The sequence below is a fragment of the Mixophyes fleayi genome, chromosome 1 (genome assembly GCF_038048845.1).
Source record: "Mixophyes fleayi isolate aMixFle1 chromosome 1, aMixFle1.hap1, whole genome shotgun sequence".
Classification (NCBI taxonomy): Eukaryota; Metazoa; Chordata; class Amphibia; order Anura; family Limnodynastidae; genus Mixophyes; species Mixophyes fleayi.
In genome coordinates, this window is record NC_134402.1 from 155,279,491 (window position 1) to 155,293,969 (window position 14,479).

A 14,479-nucleotide genomic window follows, 5' to 3' on the forward strand; every position below is an offset into this window, starting at 1 on the left:
TTGCTTTCCATTAATTTTTGCTTGGCCAAGTAACATCATCAACAGTTTGTTAATATTACTATGAACTTCTGTGAACGCTATTGTTTGTTTTTGTATGCTTTGCATGTACTTATGTAAGCTATTGCCAAGTGGGTTGGGCTAGAGTTCCTAAACTTTGTAGCCAACTAGACATGTAGTTTATGAAATGTCACTGCCAGTTGGACAAAATATTTGCTTTTGCTTCTGTGAATTATGTCTGACTTATCTTGGTTAGAAATATTTGTTTCCAGCCTCACCATATTACCAAATGGACATGTTTCAGTATTTTTAGCTGTAAAAACAGCCATCATGTGCTTCTATAACAAATCTTTAAAAGATGAAAACAGTTAATAATGTTATATCTTCATGTATTTTCTTAGGAATAGAAACATTTGGTAAAAATGTCGTAGTTGCAGGACGATCAAAGAATGTTGGGATGCCTATTTGTATGTTACTGCACTCAGATGGAAGACACGAGAGACCAGGGGGTAAGGTGTTATTTCCTAAATAACATGATAACAGTAAAATTATATCTACTAATTATGAATTGGAACACTGCAGGTGGCAGCTTGGTTACCTTCAGAAATTAAGCCTCTTCCATCTGATCTGTAAATAACCTTGTTTCATCATTGCCCTTATTGAACATTTCATCTGCAAAATATCAAAGTCTAATTCAACCTTTACTGAACAATCTAAATTGAGTTGTCTCATGTGTAATGTGACATACAACACTTTTTTCTTCCATGTATCCTAAGTATTTATCCTTTTTCATATATACCTACTTCTGACTACTGTAATACATTTTGAGTACCTGCTCTGTCACTTTTTTCAATACCCTTAGGGTAGTGGCATACAGTTGCTTTTGTGGCCACACATTAAATTCAGCATTTATGCAATGTGTATTCCACTACACTTATGTTAATGCAGTGTTGCTATCACACTAGCACTGATAAGCTATAAATGCAGCATCCACAGAGTGTAAGTTAAGCACTACAATGAATATTAATTGGATAATAATTTGATTTCCATAATAGTCAATATTATAAAACACAACTGTCCTTCTTATGATAATACATCTTCAAACTGAAATGCCTTATTTAAGAATATTTGTATTTCGGTAAAATATGAGGTTGCAGCTCATTATTAGGAAACCTTGTTTAAAATAAATGAATGTCACTTTTAATTATTCTCATCCCAGTGATAAGTTTCAGAGTTCCCCAATAAAGTAAGTATGTTTTTATAAGCATTGCACAAATGGTGGAAAAGGATCCCCAATGTGGCAAAATAAAACATTTTATTTTAGAACCAAAAACTGTAAGGTGGTGGAAAAAACCGCAGGCAGTTCGGCAAAGCCCAAAAACAGAATATCCCAACCCCTTTGGATATCAATCAACGTGGTGTTAGGACTCCCCCGAACCCTGCATAAACTTTTAGAATAGGAGCAGAGGTTTTCACCTATAGCAGCTGCCTTTCCTGTAGAAATAGCTATTCTCACATGTACTCATATCCCCCAGGACCTACACTAGAAAAAGCTTATGCTGAAGGCACGGGTAGCAAAGAGTAGGAGGCTGGAGCGCAACTCTAGGGGTAAATGCAGGGAGTAACCATAGCCAGTCCAAAAGGTCAAAGGTGAAGAGCAAACAAGGAGAGGCCAAAGTCAGTCCGGAAAGTTAGGGGCAGACAACAAGCAAGAATAGTCCAGGGGCAAAGCCAAAGGATGAATGGTAGGCAGCAAACAAGACTGGTCCAGGAAACAAAGCCAAAGGATCAGGTAACAGGTGTCCAAACAGCAGGATATCAGACTCAGAGCAGCACAGCAATTGCGGGACAAAAAAGCTGTTATAAGCAGAGAGGCTAAGTCCTCCCTGCTTTTTAAACAATGAAGGTCCATTCAGAAGGGGGATGATGTCATACCTCCAGAACATTACAGGAGACTTAAATCTTGTGACTGCGGTCTCAATCGCGTCCCCGGCTTCTTGTCAATAGCTGAGGCAGGAGAATACAGAAGCATCCCACCTTCCTAGGCAACTGCTGGGACAGAAGTACGAGCCACTGCAGCTGCACAGCGGCTGAGGTAAGGTTCAGGCCATCACGACTCATAAAACATGGGAAACATTTTCACCCAAGTGCAAATATTATCCTTCACCTTTACTTGGGGATCAATTTTCCTGGGTAATCCATAACCCGCAACTCCACTGGACTGAAAGGAGTGCAACTATATGTTGGTCTACAAGGGCAGTACTTGCACCGAAACTATAGCCGACTCTTCAAAGGGAAACAGGTTCAGAATGCCTCAAACCAACTTAATGTGCACTCAACAAGCATTGGCTGAAGACTGCACAGTGATTTCCGCCCACAACTGAATTCACTTTTCTTCTAGCTTTATCCATTACCCTTCCATCAGAAAAGAACAGCCATTCCCTCCGGGGAACTAGATCAGTCCAGCATAGTAGCAGGCCAGACCATGATTCATGCACCCAGGCCAGGTTGGATTGAATCTGCAAAATCAAATCCATGGATGTACCATGGGCAAAATTGTTACCTCCCAGATGAATAACCAAATTATGGGGACCCCCCTCCTGGAGATTTTCCCAAACAGGAGGCCAACGCAAACCCTGCTGACCCAACCAGTAAACCACTACAAACCTCGAGAAGAAGGAAGTGTCTCTAGTTGCTCAATGAAAGTAGCCCAGTGGACGAATGAGTGGCCCAACACCCAAATCTGCAGCGGGGTCTATTGAATTATAAGGTAGGAAGAAGAACCAACAAACTGCTAAACAAACACAGAGCAGGGTCTCCACATCGGAGAAACACAAAAAGTGGAAAAAAAAAACACGCCACATGGTGGCCAGTACAATAGAGATAGAGAGCAAAATGTAAGCAAAACCATAATGAAAGAAAAATCAAGAAATATGTTTACCCGAAAAGGTGAAAAGGGGAGAAAGTAAAAAGACAAAGAAAAGAAAAATGGGGAGCAGGAGACACAAGCGAAGGTTAACAAATAAAATAGTTTGTGGTGCCAATAGCCAATCAAGCTCACATATAGAGGAGAAATTAGGCAAAATCCCTTTGCGCCCTTGACCCCAAAAGCAACAAGCAACCAAAGACATATGTCACCACAAAAGAGAGACAGCAAAGAACAAGAGAAGATCATCAGGGAAGGCCTCACTTAACACCTGTAAGCATTAGACTTCCACCTGCCTATGTCCTTAATGTGCTGGACAGATGCAATTGCTACTTTTGCGGATGTGGCAGCCCAAATCCTAAAGAAATGGGTTCCAAACTGAACGCTATCCGAACCCATTACACCAATCGCGCACTTAAAAACCACCGAGATGAGGGACACGTCACCATGCACCAGCCACGGCACTGCGTCCTGAGGACTCAGATGGGCAAAATCAGTGACCACTTTAACCAGGCAAACTGAGCAACCACTCCTGGGAGACAACGTAACCCCCTACCAAGGTGATCTGATTTGGACCTGTGCACCTCAAAATTCTCAGAGAAAGCATGCCAGAAGACGGAGCAGAAAGAGGAAGAGGCAATCAATTCACTCACCCTAAACCCCCAAAATATAACATTACAAAATAGTGCACAGTTGTAAGCATCATGCGCCACCCCTGCAGCTGTCCCCAGCAAGCCTACCAGCATGGTATCGCTAACGGGTCTCCCCTGATCCAGGGGAAATCCATATGGCCATGTTGCTTGGAAAAAAAGGAGATACCCGCCAGAGAGGCGGACATCAGCGACCTGGACTTGCCAGTTCTGTAACCAGCCCAAATAAAAGCAAGCAGAGTGGCAGGGGCAAGTGATAACTCCACTAAACCTTCTACGTTGACTTAACAATCTGCCAAATGACAAGGACAAGGAGGACCAATGAAGGATGCCCCGGGCACCAAAGACCTAAATTTGTCCCAATAAGCTAGCGAAAAAGCATCAGCAAGCCCGTTCCCAACATTAGGAACAGTTCAAGCTAAAATGCCAATGTCAAAAGTCAAGCAGCGCAACACCAGTCGATGTAGCAAGGTGATCACCAGAGGGGAGGAAGCACTCTGTTAATTAATGGCCTGCACCACACCCGGGTTATCGCACCAGAAAAAAATTTGCTTCCCCTGAAACCTGGACACCCACAACTCGACAGCAACGAATACAGGGAAAAGCTCCAGAAAGACCAGTTTAGATGTCTAGCCGGAGAGCAACCAATCACCGAGCCAGGGTGCTGAAGACCAATCACCAGCAAAATAGACACCAAGCCCTGTTTCCCCCGCAACGTCAACTCTCTGCTAACACCAGGAAGCGGGCCACAAATGCAAACCATAAAATGCTGCAGAAAGACATCACAGGCTGGCAAATCCTCCTGGATCTCAGCGGACCAGGAAATTCCAGCAATGAGACAGTCAAGAATTTAAGGACACCTGTACTTTTTATGGTTTATATAGCATTATTATTGTATGTAGCTAGTTTTATTTAAAATACACAAAAAAGCCAGTTCTTCTAAACTGCACACCGATTTTTATTTTTTTTAAGTTCAAATGAAATGGAAAGGATTTGGTTGTTTTTCCCTAGTTTATACTGCATGGCAAAATCCACATATGTAAATATAATCCCAGTTATGTCTAGGAATGTGCACCGGCCACTTTTGGTGTCTCGTGTTTTGTGTTTTGGATTCGGATTTGCTTGAGGTTTTGGGTTCGGATTTGTTTCGCAAAACACCTGACGAAAGGTTTTGGTTCGGATTTAAGGTTTTGGATTCGGATTTATTTTGAAAAAAACATAAAAAGTGTTAAAATCAAGTTTTTTTGGTTTATTTCCACTCCTACGCTATTATTAACCTCAATAACATTCATTAACAATCATTTCCACTAATTCCCAGTCTATTCTGAACACCTCACACCTCACAATATTGTTTTTAGTCCAAAACGTTTCACCGAGGTAGCTTTCTGGACTGCATAGTGCAGTGGTCCCGGTACACAATTTGGTACCGGGGCCACAATATAATAAAAAACCCTCAACTGGTCTGAATTCCACCAAACAAGTATCTGGACTGCGTAGTGGAGTGGTCCCGGTACCCAATTTGATACCGGGGCCACAATATAATAATAAAACCCTCAACTGGTCTGAATTCCAGGGAACAGATGGCGGACACCGGATGGACGTCTAAAACCAACATAGCAGTTAAGGGCGCAGTTCCTCTTTTTTGTGACTGCACAAACAATTAACGTAGTAATAGAAATGACAGGTTTTTTTGGGTTTTAAATATAGAAAGAAAGAAGGTAGTACTAGAAATGGCAGTTATTTATTTATTTTTTTAAATAGAGAAAGAAAGAAGGTAGTAATAGAAATGGTAGTTATTCGAATCCCCAGGAGAGTCTAAGTGGGGTGAGCCACAGAGAGATTATTTCCCTCAGTTTCTCTAACAGGTTGTCAGTGTCCGCAAATTATCTGCGGCACAGGAGAGTACCACTGGACTGTACTTTAATAGCAGTACCTATTATTTTTGGGTACAGCAACAGTGAATGATCGTAGTTAGACTTTTAAATAGCAGTACAAGCTAGATTTTTTAAAATTTTGTAATATTTTTTTCCAATTATTTTTTTTTTTTTAATTAATCTTTTATAATTTTTTTTTATAAAAATAATTTTTTTTTGTTTGAACTTTTGGATAACTTGGAAATAACAATGCCCTTAGCAGAACAGACCACAGGACACAGGAAATACAGAAAGAAAGAAGGTAGCAATAGAAATGGCAGTTCCTCTTTTTTGGAACTGCACAAACAGTGATGAAAAAGAAGGTGGAGCTGTTGGCATGTCACGGTCCTCTTCAGAGGACAATCTCCTGACCAGCAGGTCTTTGCACCGCTGTAGACTTGTGTCCGCCGGAAACAGAGACACAACATACGCTTTAAACCGAGGATCGAGAACGGTGGCCAGAATGTATTCCTCTGACTTTAAAAGACTGACCACCCTCGGATCCTGGCAAAGCGTACGAAGGGCTTCATCCACAAGAGCTACATGCTTGGTGGAATCGCAATGGTTTACCAGCTCCTCCCTCACTTTTTCCAGCTGCTTCTGCAAAAGCCTGATCAGGGAATCACCTGACTCAAGCTGGCAGTGTCGGAACTGACTTCTCGTGTGGCAAGTTCAAATTGCTGCAGAACCTTGCACAACACGGAAATCATTCTCCAGTGCGCTTGACTCAGGCGCATCCCCACTCCTTTTCCTATGTCGTAGGTGGCTGTGTAGGCTTGAATGGCCATTTGATGCTCCTCCATCCTCTGCAGCATATAGAGGGTGGAGTTCTAGCACGTCACTACATCTTGTTAATTTAGATTGCAAGGCTTGTAAATACTTTGAAGATAAAAAAAGCAGGCTGCACAGACTGTGGAGCTAGAAAGTGAAATTAAATGGACCACGTTACTTTGGTGGCTATCTATGCCCCCCCCCGCCCTACACTTGTAGTTGAATATAAAAAAAGCAGCCTGCATAGACTGTAGAACTAGAAATTCATATAAAAAAATGGACAAAGGCAGTTTGGTATCTGTCTGCATCATAATCATCAACATCCTCCTCAGCGCCAGCTACATCAATATCCTCCTCCCGGTGTACAACATTCACACCTACATTAGCCAAATCTGTAACTTGACTGTGGGTGATACTTCCAGCATATGCAGAGGGCGTGCTGCAAATGTTGGAAGGAGCCACCTCTTCCCGTACAGTGATGGGAAGGTCAGGCTTCGCAACCACCAACACCCTTGGACTCACCTTGGGGATTTGTGATAATTTCTCTTTAGAAGGCAGAGTTGTTTGCTGTGTTGTTGCTGACAGCATAACACTCTTAAATTTTTTGTAGGGGGGGAGGAGGGCTTAGTTCCTTGGGTGAAGCTGAACCACTAGTCATGAACACGGGCCAGGGCCTAATCCGTTCCTTGCCACTGCGTGTCGTAAATGACATATTGGCAACTTTACATTTCTCCTCAGATGATTTTAAGTTTCTCTTTTTGCTACTTTTACTGAACTTGGGCTTTTTGTATTTTACATGCCCTGTACTAGGAGATTGGGCATCGGGCTTGCCAAACGACGTTGATGGCATTTCATTGTCTATGTCATGACTAGTGGCAGCAGCTTCAGCATTAGGAGGAAGTGGGTCTTGATCTTTCCCTACTTTATCCTCTAAATTTTTGTTCTGCATTATATGTAGCACAAGAGTGTACCCCGAAGCCACACACACTCGGCAAAGCCTTTAAAAATTATATACGGCACAGTAGAGTACCACTGGACTTATACTGCTGAATCAGTGAACTTTGTAATATAGCAGTACCACTGGACTTATACTGCTGAATCAGTTACCTTTGTAATATAGCAGTACCACTGGACTTATACTGCTGAATCAGTGAACTTTGTAATATAGCAGTACCACTGGACTTATACTGCTGAATCAGTGAACTTTGTAATATAGCAGTACCACTGGACTTATACTGCTGAATAAGTGAAATTTGTAACATTGCAGTACCACTGGACTTATACTGCTGAATCAGTGAACTTTGTAATATAGCAGTACCACTGGACTTATACTGCTGAATAAGTGAACTTTGTAATATTGCAGTTACACTGGACTTATACTGCTGAATCAGTGAACTTTGTAATATAGCAGTACCACTGGACTTATACTGCTGAATCAGTGAACTTTGTAATATATCAGTACCACTGGAATTATACTGCTAAATCAGTGAACTTTCTAATATTGCAGTACCAATGGACTTATACTGCAGGATTGTTTTTGGCTATTTTTTTTTTTCTTATAATTACTTTTTTTTTATTTTTTTTTATAACCTTTTTAAAAAGATTTTTTAACTTGGGAATAATGGGGAAATTACAATGCCCTTAGAAGGACAGAGCACAGGACACAGCACCACTGGACTGAACAGGACACAGCACAGGACCCAGCAGCACCACTGAACTCAGAAGGACAGAGCACAGGACACAGCACCACTGGACTGAGCAGAACACAGCACAGCACAGCACAGAACTGAACAGCACAGCACAGCACAGCACAGCACAGAACTGAACAGCACAGCACGAGATATAGCAGGACAGAGGACCACCTAACACAACCTCCCTCTACCCTGATCAATGCCCGAGTGAAGATGGCGGCGACTAGCGGGGAATTTATAGGATCCGAGTATCGCGAGATCCGACAGCGGGATTATGACTCAGAGCCTCGGTTTCAGTTTTGCAATTGGCGGGAATACCCGGATCTGTCTCGGATCCGGTTCGGATCGGCAACGTTCGGGTGGGCTCGGATTTCAGATATCCGAGCCCTCTTATCTCTAGTTATGTCACATTGTGGGATAGTATGCCAAATTGATATGCATTTGATTATGCACAATTAAAGGTGACCAGACTTCTTTAACATAGACTGCCCTGTCTGTCAACTTCACCTGGCATATCATCGTTCATAACATACACTCCAATCAACACTCCTCAAATAGAAACACTCCTGACTCACTCATTTTTGCAGATGTCTTCCCTGAGCACATGTGAATCAATCACTTGTGCTCAATGTTCCATGTAGCATGCAATTAATACAGCAGCATGAAGACTTGTTTGAGGAAGACTTTGCTAAATACACTACATTTTTCGCTGGTTAGCGGCTGATTTGCTTTATCCTCCGAAGTTGTTTAAGAGGTCTTAAATATTATTACAATTATCACTATCATACTCTCAATTAAAACTGTAAATTACAGCAATAGCTATACTGTGTACCAATGCTGGGAGTTGAATGTATGATCATGAGTAAATTGACACTTATTTTCACTTATTTTTAAAGGTGACGCAACTGTAACAATTACACATAGATATACTCCGAAAGATCAACTGAAGAGCCACACTAAAAAAGCAGATATAATCGTTGTGGCCGCAGGTAAATGCTTCACTTTTTTATATTTTCAGCAAACTAACTACTTTCACTAAACCATTAATTGGATAGTTAGTTACATCTAAACAATCACAAAAGAGTCTCCAAACGACTCAGTGTAATGGCTCCTCTATATGCTCTGGGTAAAGCACTTCCCGCTGCTGTATAGGAGTCTTGTTCTTCCATAATGATGGAAGCGATACTTCAATATAGCAGTACAACAGTTTCCTCAACCTGTAATAATGAGCACCAGCCAGATAATAGAGTCAGACGCGTTTCATCGTCCAAGCAATTTCATCAGAGGATAACGTAACTACAGGAAAAGAACAATTGCAAGTATTTGGCTAAAAATGTGTCAGTTTGTCTGCATATTGGCATGATCAAGGATTCTCTGTAATTAGTGACTATTTTCAGAGACAGGATCTGTAATCACCTATATTACCATTAAGCAGCTAATGGTCTGAAACATTACTTGCATTCTGATTAAATTTAATTTGGTTTACCAAGCACTTTTTATTTGATCTAATATGTAGACTAAACAACACTTTATATATTATCCATAGGAAGATCAATTGGCTTTTGAGTGATTTTCAGTGCCGATAAGTAATTTTGATCACTAATTCACACAATTTGTGGGATATTTGTAAATATTTTTTTACTAAATGTGTTTTTTGATAAATATTGTGTTATTTTAATAAGATTTTTCACAGACTTTATTGACACATTAGCTCGTAGTGCCCCCTCACTTTTCACGTCAGGCTAAACAAAGAAAAAAACCCAACTTAAAATCTGTCTTCCTTCAAGATAAAATTACATAAGGAAAAATAAATAAAGTAAAGAACACTAGAAACAGCGAATGTAGCAAAATCATCGGGACCAACGTATTGTCAGATAAAGCCATAAATTTTGACTTTTAGCTAGTTAATGTTTTGTAAAGTGTAAATAACATTGTACTTTGATAATATGGATCTCCTTTGTAATTTAATTTAAACTGGAGGTGGAAACCCTGGGACATAGCCAGCCTAGAAATCTGTGTCAGGCATGGGTTTGTCTGGAACTATTCACAATAGGCTCTCTGCTGCCTTTCATAACTCCCCCCTCTCTCAAAATCCCCAGCAGCACAGTACTTACCTAATGATTCCTGTGAGCTTCTCATCGTCTTTGCTCTTCAGTTGGCTTCTCCCGGTTCCTCTGCACTGACGTGCCACAATGTTAATAGCTGACATCTGTGATGCTTAAAAGGGCAGAAAACTGGTATCTTTAAATATTTGTGGTAGATTGGGCAGACTGGGCAACGGTTGGCCAGTCTGATGGTGATCAGCAGGCACCCCATCCACACTTTCCCAGAAGCTCTGAGCACTGCACTGCCCTGTGTTTCGAAGGGAAAAGATGAGATTGGAAGAAAGCAGCAGAACTGACCAATTGTGTACTACGAGTCTCCTCTATGCCAACAGGAGACATTTAGCAGCAGAGACGGAACTAGTAAGTGTTGGGTCCCGGTGCAGGGAGTCGGTGAGGAGGGAACCAGTTACCCTGACATGCAGCAGGCCCCATTATCTCCATGGGCCCCGGTGCACAGCACCTGTCACACCAATGGTAGTCCTGCCACTGTTTAGCAAACTTGGAGTAGACATGTGTTGTTGGGGGAGTTGTATGGTTCAGAGGTACATATTACCCTATACCCAGTGGCATTTTCATTGCAGAGTTTTCATCACAGACCCATCCACATACAAATATGTGATTTGCAGAAATTATATGTGTAACACCCCCCTAGTGGTGTTCTAGTAAAACCCTGCACTTCAGTGAATACAGGGGAGGTCACCTAGAGGGTAAGCTAGAAGTTTATAAAAAGTTACATAAACTGGTTACCATGGTGATAACCCGGCCCAGCCTGTGAGACTGAGTGAAAGGAAGGAGGGGCTGTCATTAAGGGGGAATAGAGATAGAGAGAGACAGAGGAGAGAAGACACAGGAGAGGAGATATGGTAGCTGGGGACCTTGGGTGGAAGCTCCCAGGCTCCCCCAGCATTGCCTGGCTGTCTGAGTGTGGTGACTGAGCCAGGGCAAGAAATGTGTGACCTGGATGAGGGGGAGAACTCCATGTCACTATAGAGAACCCAAGAGAGAGGGGGACACTTCGCATGGAAGAGGCCCTGGAGTGAGGGCTGCTACAAGAGGCAAGGTAGCTGTAGTGTCAGATTCTGAGGCTGAGAGTACACAGAGTGACGTGTCAGAGCACAGGAGACATCATCCCCGCAGAGGAGGGATGAGCTGCAGTTGAGAGGTACACAGAGTGTGTCAGAGCTGCATGGAGGAGAAGCTGCCTGCCTGTTAGCATCCATGTGAGTGCCCTTGCACAGGAGGGTGATCTGCAGTGAGTATGGAGTGCAAGAGACATGTAAATTATGTTATTTAACATCTGGATAACATTAAGAACTGTGCTGGAGAGAGTGAGGAGATGTATATATTTTTCTTTATTGCTGCAACCATTATGATTATCGTGCTGGAGAAAGAGGAGTGTAAATAAAAGTTCAGTTTATCATAGAGATGGTCTGGCGCCCAAATTATTGTGACTTCTATTACACTGCACCAATGTGACATCACCTGTGTCCCACTAACTACAGAGAAACACCTGCATGTGCAGGGACCCCCTGATCATCTACACCAATGCCCATCAGCTAGCCAGGGCTTGAGAAGGAGGTGCACTGTGTACCCTTTGCACACCACACTACACACAGTGACAGGGGGTTACATATGCTTTATAACTCAAGGCAAATCATTGTAACTAAATTAATCTCTACATATAACTGACCAGGTCTACTGTGCATGATGTTAGTGGCTGAAGAATCTACAAGTAAATTTCCAGAATCATAACTTTCTGTAAATCAAACTCATTTCAAAGATAAAAGGTTCCTCTGAAAATAATGCAATGTTTGCAAATAGATATTAACAGATCATTAATAGATCATGGTATGTTTGTAATATTTAGATTTTACCTATACAGGGAAAGAAATTGGTGAATGAGGGACACCAAAGATATTGAAGCAAGTGCTTCCACACAGTTGTGGCTCATGCATTAATTAAGCAAATAATATTGCAGCATAGTCATGTATAAAAATGCTGGATTGCCCTGGTTGCCTATAATTATGGCTAGCATGACTACAAGGGAAAACCTCAGTGACTTTGATAGAGGGGTGATTGTAATGTTTTAGAATAGAACTCTGAAGGTACTACATCATCAGTAAACAGCAACATTAGGTGGAAGCGCATACTCCAGAATAGTGATACCTGTTTAATAAATTGGAGTGCAATTCAAAACAGGCATGCAACTACAGGTTAATTGACTGTACATTTCAACCCGTGTGAGAGCAACCACTTTAAAAATGGTCCAAGGAGAACTTCACAGAAGAAGATATTATATGCAGGTTGTATAAACTGGTCATCACACCTGGCAATGCATGTGAGTGAATTTAGAGGTTCAAAGAACATGCAATTGTATACTGAGCAGTGGGGGAAGGTGATGTGGTCAGTTGAATTATCCTTTATTATGACTACAAATGGACAATGTCTGGCACCATCCTAAAGAACTCTACAGTTCTGAGCGCCTTTACTTCTATAATATTATGGGACATGATTTCCTGGTATGGTTTGTAGCTATTTTCTTAGAAGCTGTGGTCAATGCTAATGACTACATAATGGTACAGAGTGATACGTCTTTTCTGATGGCAGGGATATCTTCCAATATGACAATGCCCCCATCCACAGAGTATATGTAGTCACCCAATGGTTTGATGAGCATGACAGTGTTGTTGACCATATGTATATCATGGTCTTCTTAATAGATCTAAATCCAATCAAGTATTTATGGGTTATTCTGAATGATACCTGTGATAGTGTTTTCCACCACCTTCAGTCAAGTCTTGGAGGAGTGACCTTCATGTGGAAGGATGGTGCTGCATTCCTACTGTTGTTAGACTCAATGCAGTGCTGCATACAAGCCATATTGGCTGCACATAGTGGTCCAATGCCTTATAGTAAGTGACTTTTTATTGGTGTTCCCATTTTTTGCCCACTACACTATTTTTGTGCATAAATTATATCATTTTATGAACAATTAGTAAACCTGTCTTATATTGATGTAACCTTATAATCATATTTAGAGATCTTGTTCAATAAGTAAGGCACTTCCTATAATTTACTGGAACAAGGTTTTGGTTCACAGACTTCTTTAAATGCTGTTGGAAACATATTCCCAGGATCTGCCCAAGCCGTAAGTCAGATAAACTTGATATATGGGTTGTCTAGTGAAACCAAATGTTTTTTTCATCTTTTCTCCCACTGGTGCCAGATATAATAAGTAGGCTTTTTCAATGCAATCCAATTACTTAATGTTTGCAAGAGGAAATCAGAATTGTTCTTTTATTTATATTGTAATACATGAAACTAATAATTAGTATAAACATAATCCCTTGCAGCTGTCACACAGAATTATTCACTGGCTTGATGATGAACTATTAACATAGGGAATTCAACTTTCTCCAAAGTATCTAAGATATATACTTAGAAAGACACTATACTGAAATGTTCTTCTCTTGAAAACAGCACACTTTATAAATATTTCACTTAAAACAAACGGTATTACAATGACGCTTTATTACAAGTTATTTCTTAGTCATCCTTCTTATTCATGATATACTGGCTACTGTAGGCATCATAATTTTGCTGCCTATGATATTTCATTTAGCCTCAATAATGTGCACCACATGACAGTTGATTAATACAGATATGTGTATAAATGTTTTTATGCAAAACAATGTATGTCCATTTGTTTTCGTTTGTATCTTAGTTTAACAAATATATATTTTTTTACGACAAAACTTAGTAGTCAATATGAAAAATTGGCAAAAAGATAGATGGTCAGTATTTCAGTGTGTCCAATCTCAGCAAATGAATCTCAAATGCATATGTAGTTATCGTGGGGTGAGTGTCGGCTTTTAGAATACATGGCAAAACATTACCGTATGTTAGAATGAACAGTCTTAATATCTCACAGCACACTTCCACATTCTTGCTTCTCTGTCCACCCATACACTGATTCTCTCAATGTGCGCCGATCGCGTGCCAATTGTTATTCTCAGCAACCTGATTTCAGGTGCGATATAATTGTTCGATTATACCGAAGAAGTTGTATATGATCCGAATATGAAGATAAGTAAAAAAAATAATCAGGAAACTATTAATAATTCTTCATGACGCGTTTCATCACATCCTAGTGATTTCTACAGAGGACTGATCCTGTTTGGGCATCTCTCAGATAAAGGTCCCCACCTGTTCAGCCACTAGTTGCCAGGGATAGCATTTTCTACAGTAACTTCTCAGCTCCGTAACCTTTTTACCTGCATGTGAGTTCTGACTTTGACCCTGGGTTTGGTCATCAGTGACTTCTGGCTCTGACTCCTGTCTTTAGAAATCAAGGATTTCTGGATCTGATTACTTGGTTGGTGTATGGACTACTCCCTCTCTGCAGCACACTACAGGTGGTCTTGCC

The 14,479-nt window shown here is 41.0% G+C and overlaps 1 protein-coding gene across 1 annotated transcript in view; it reads left to right on the forward strand.

Annotated features, from left to right (window-relative positions):
* Positions 1-14,479, forward strand: part of MTHFD2L (methylenetetrahydrofolate dehydrogenase (NADP+ dependent) 2 like) — a 143,144-nt gene that overhangs the window by 76,293 nt on the left and 52,372 nt on the right. The window contains exons 6-7 of the mRNA XM_075189544.1: positions 399-506; positions 8,845-8,937. Coding sequence (XP_075045645.1) covers positions 399-506; positions 8,845-8,937 — 201 coding nt within the window. The remainder of the gene's footprint in view (positions 1-398; positions 507-8,844; positions 8,938-14,479) is intronic.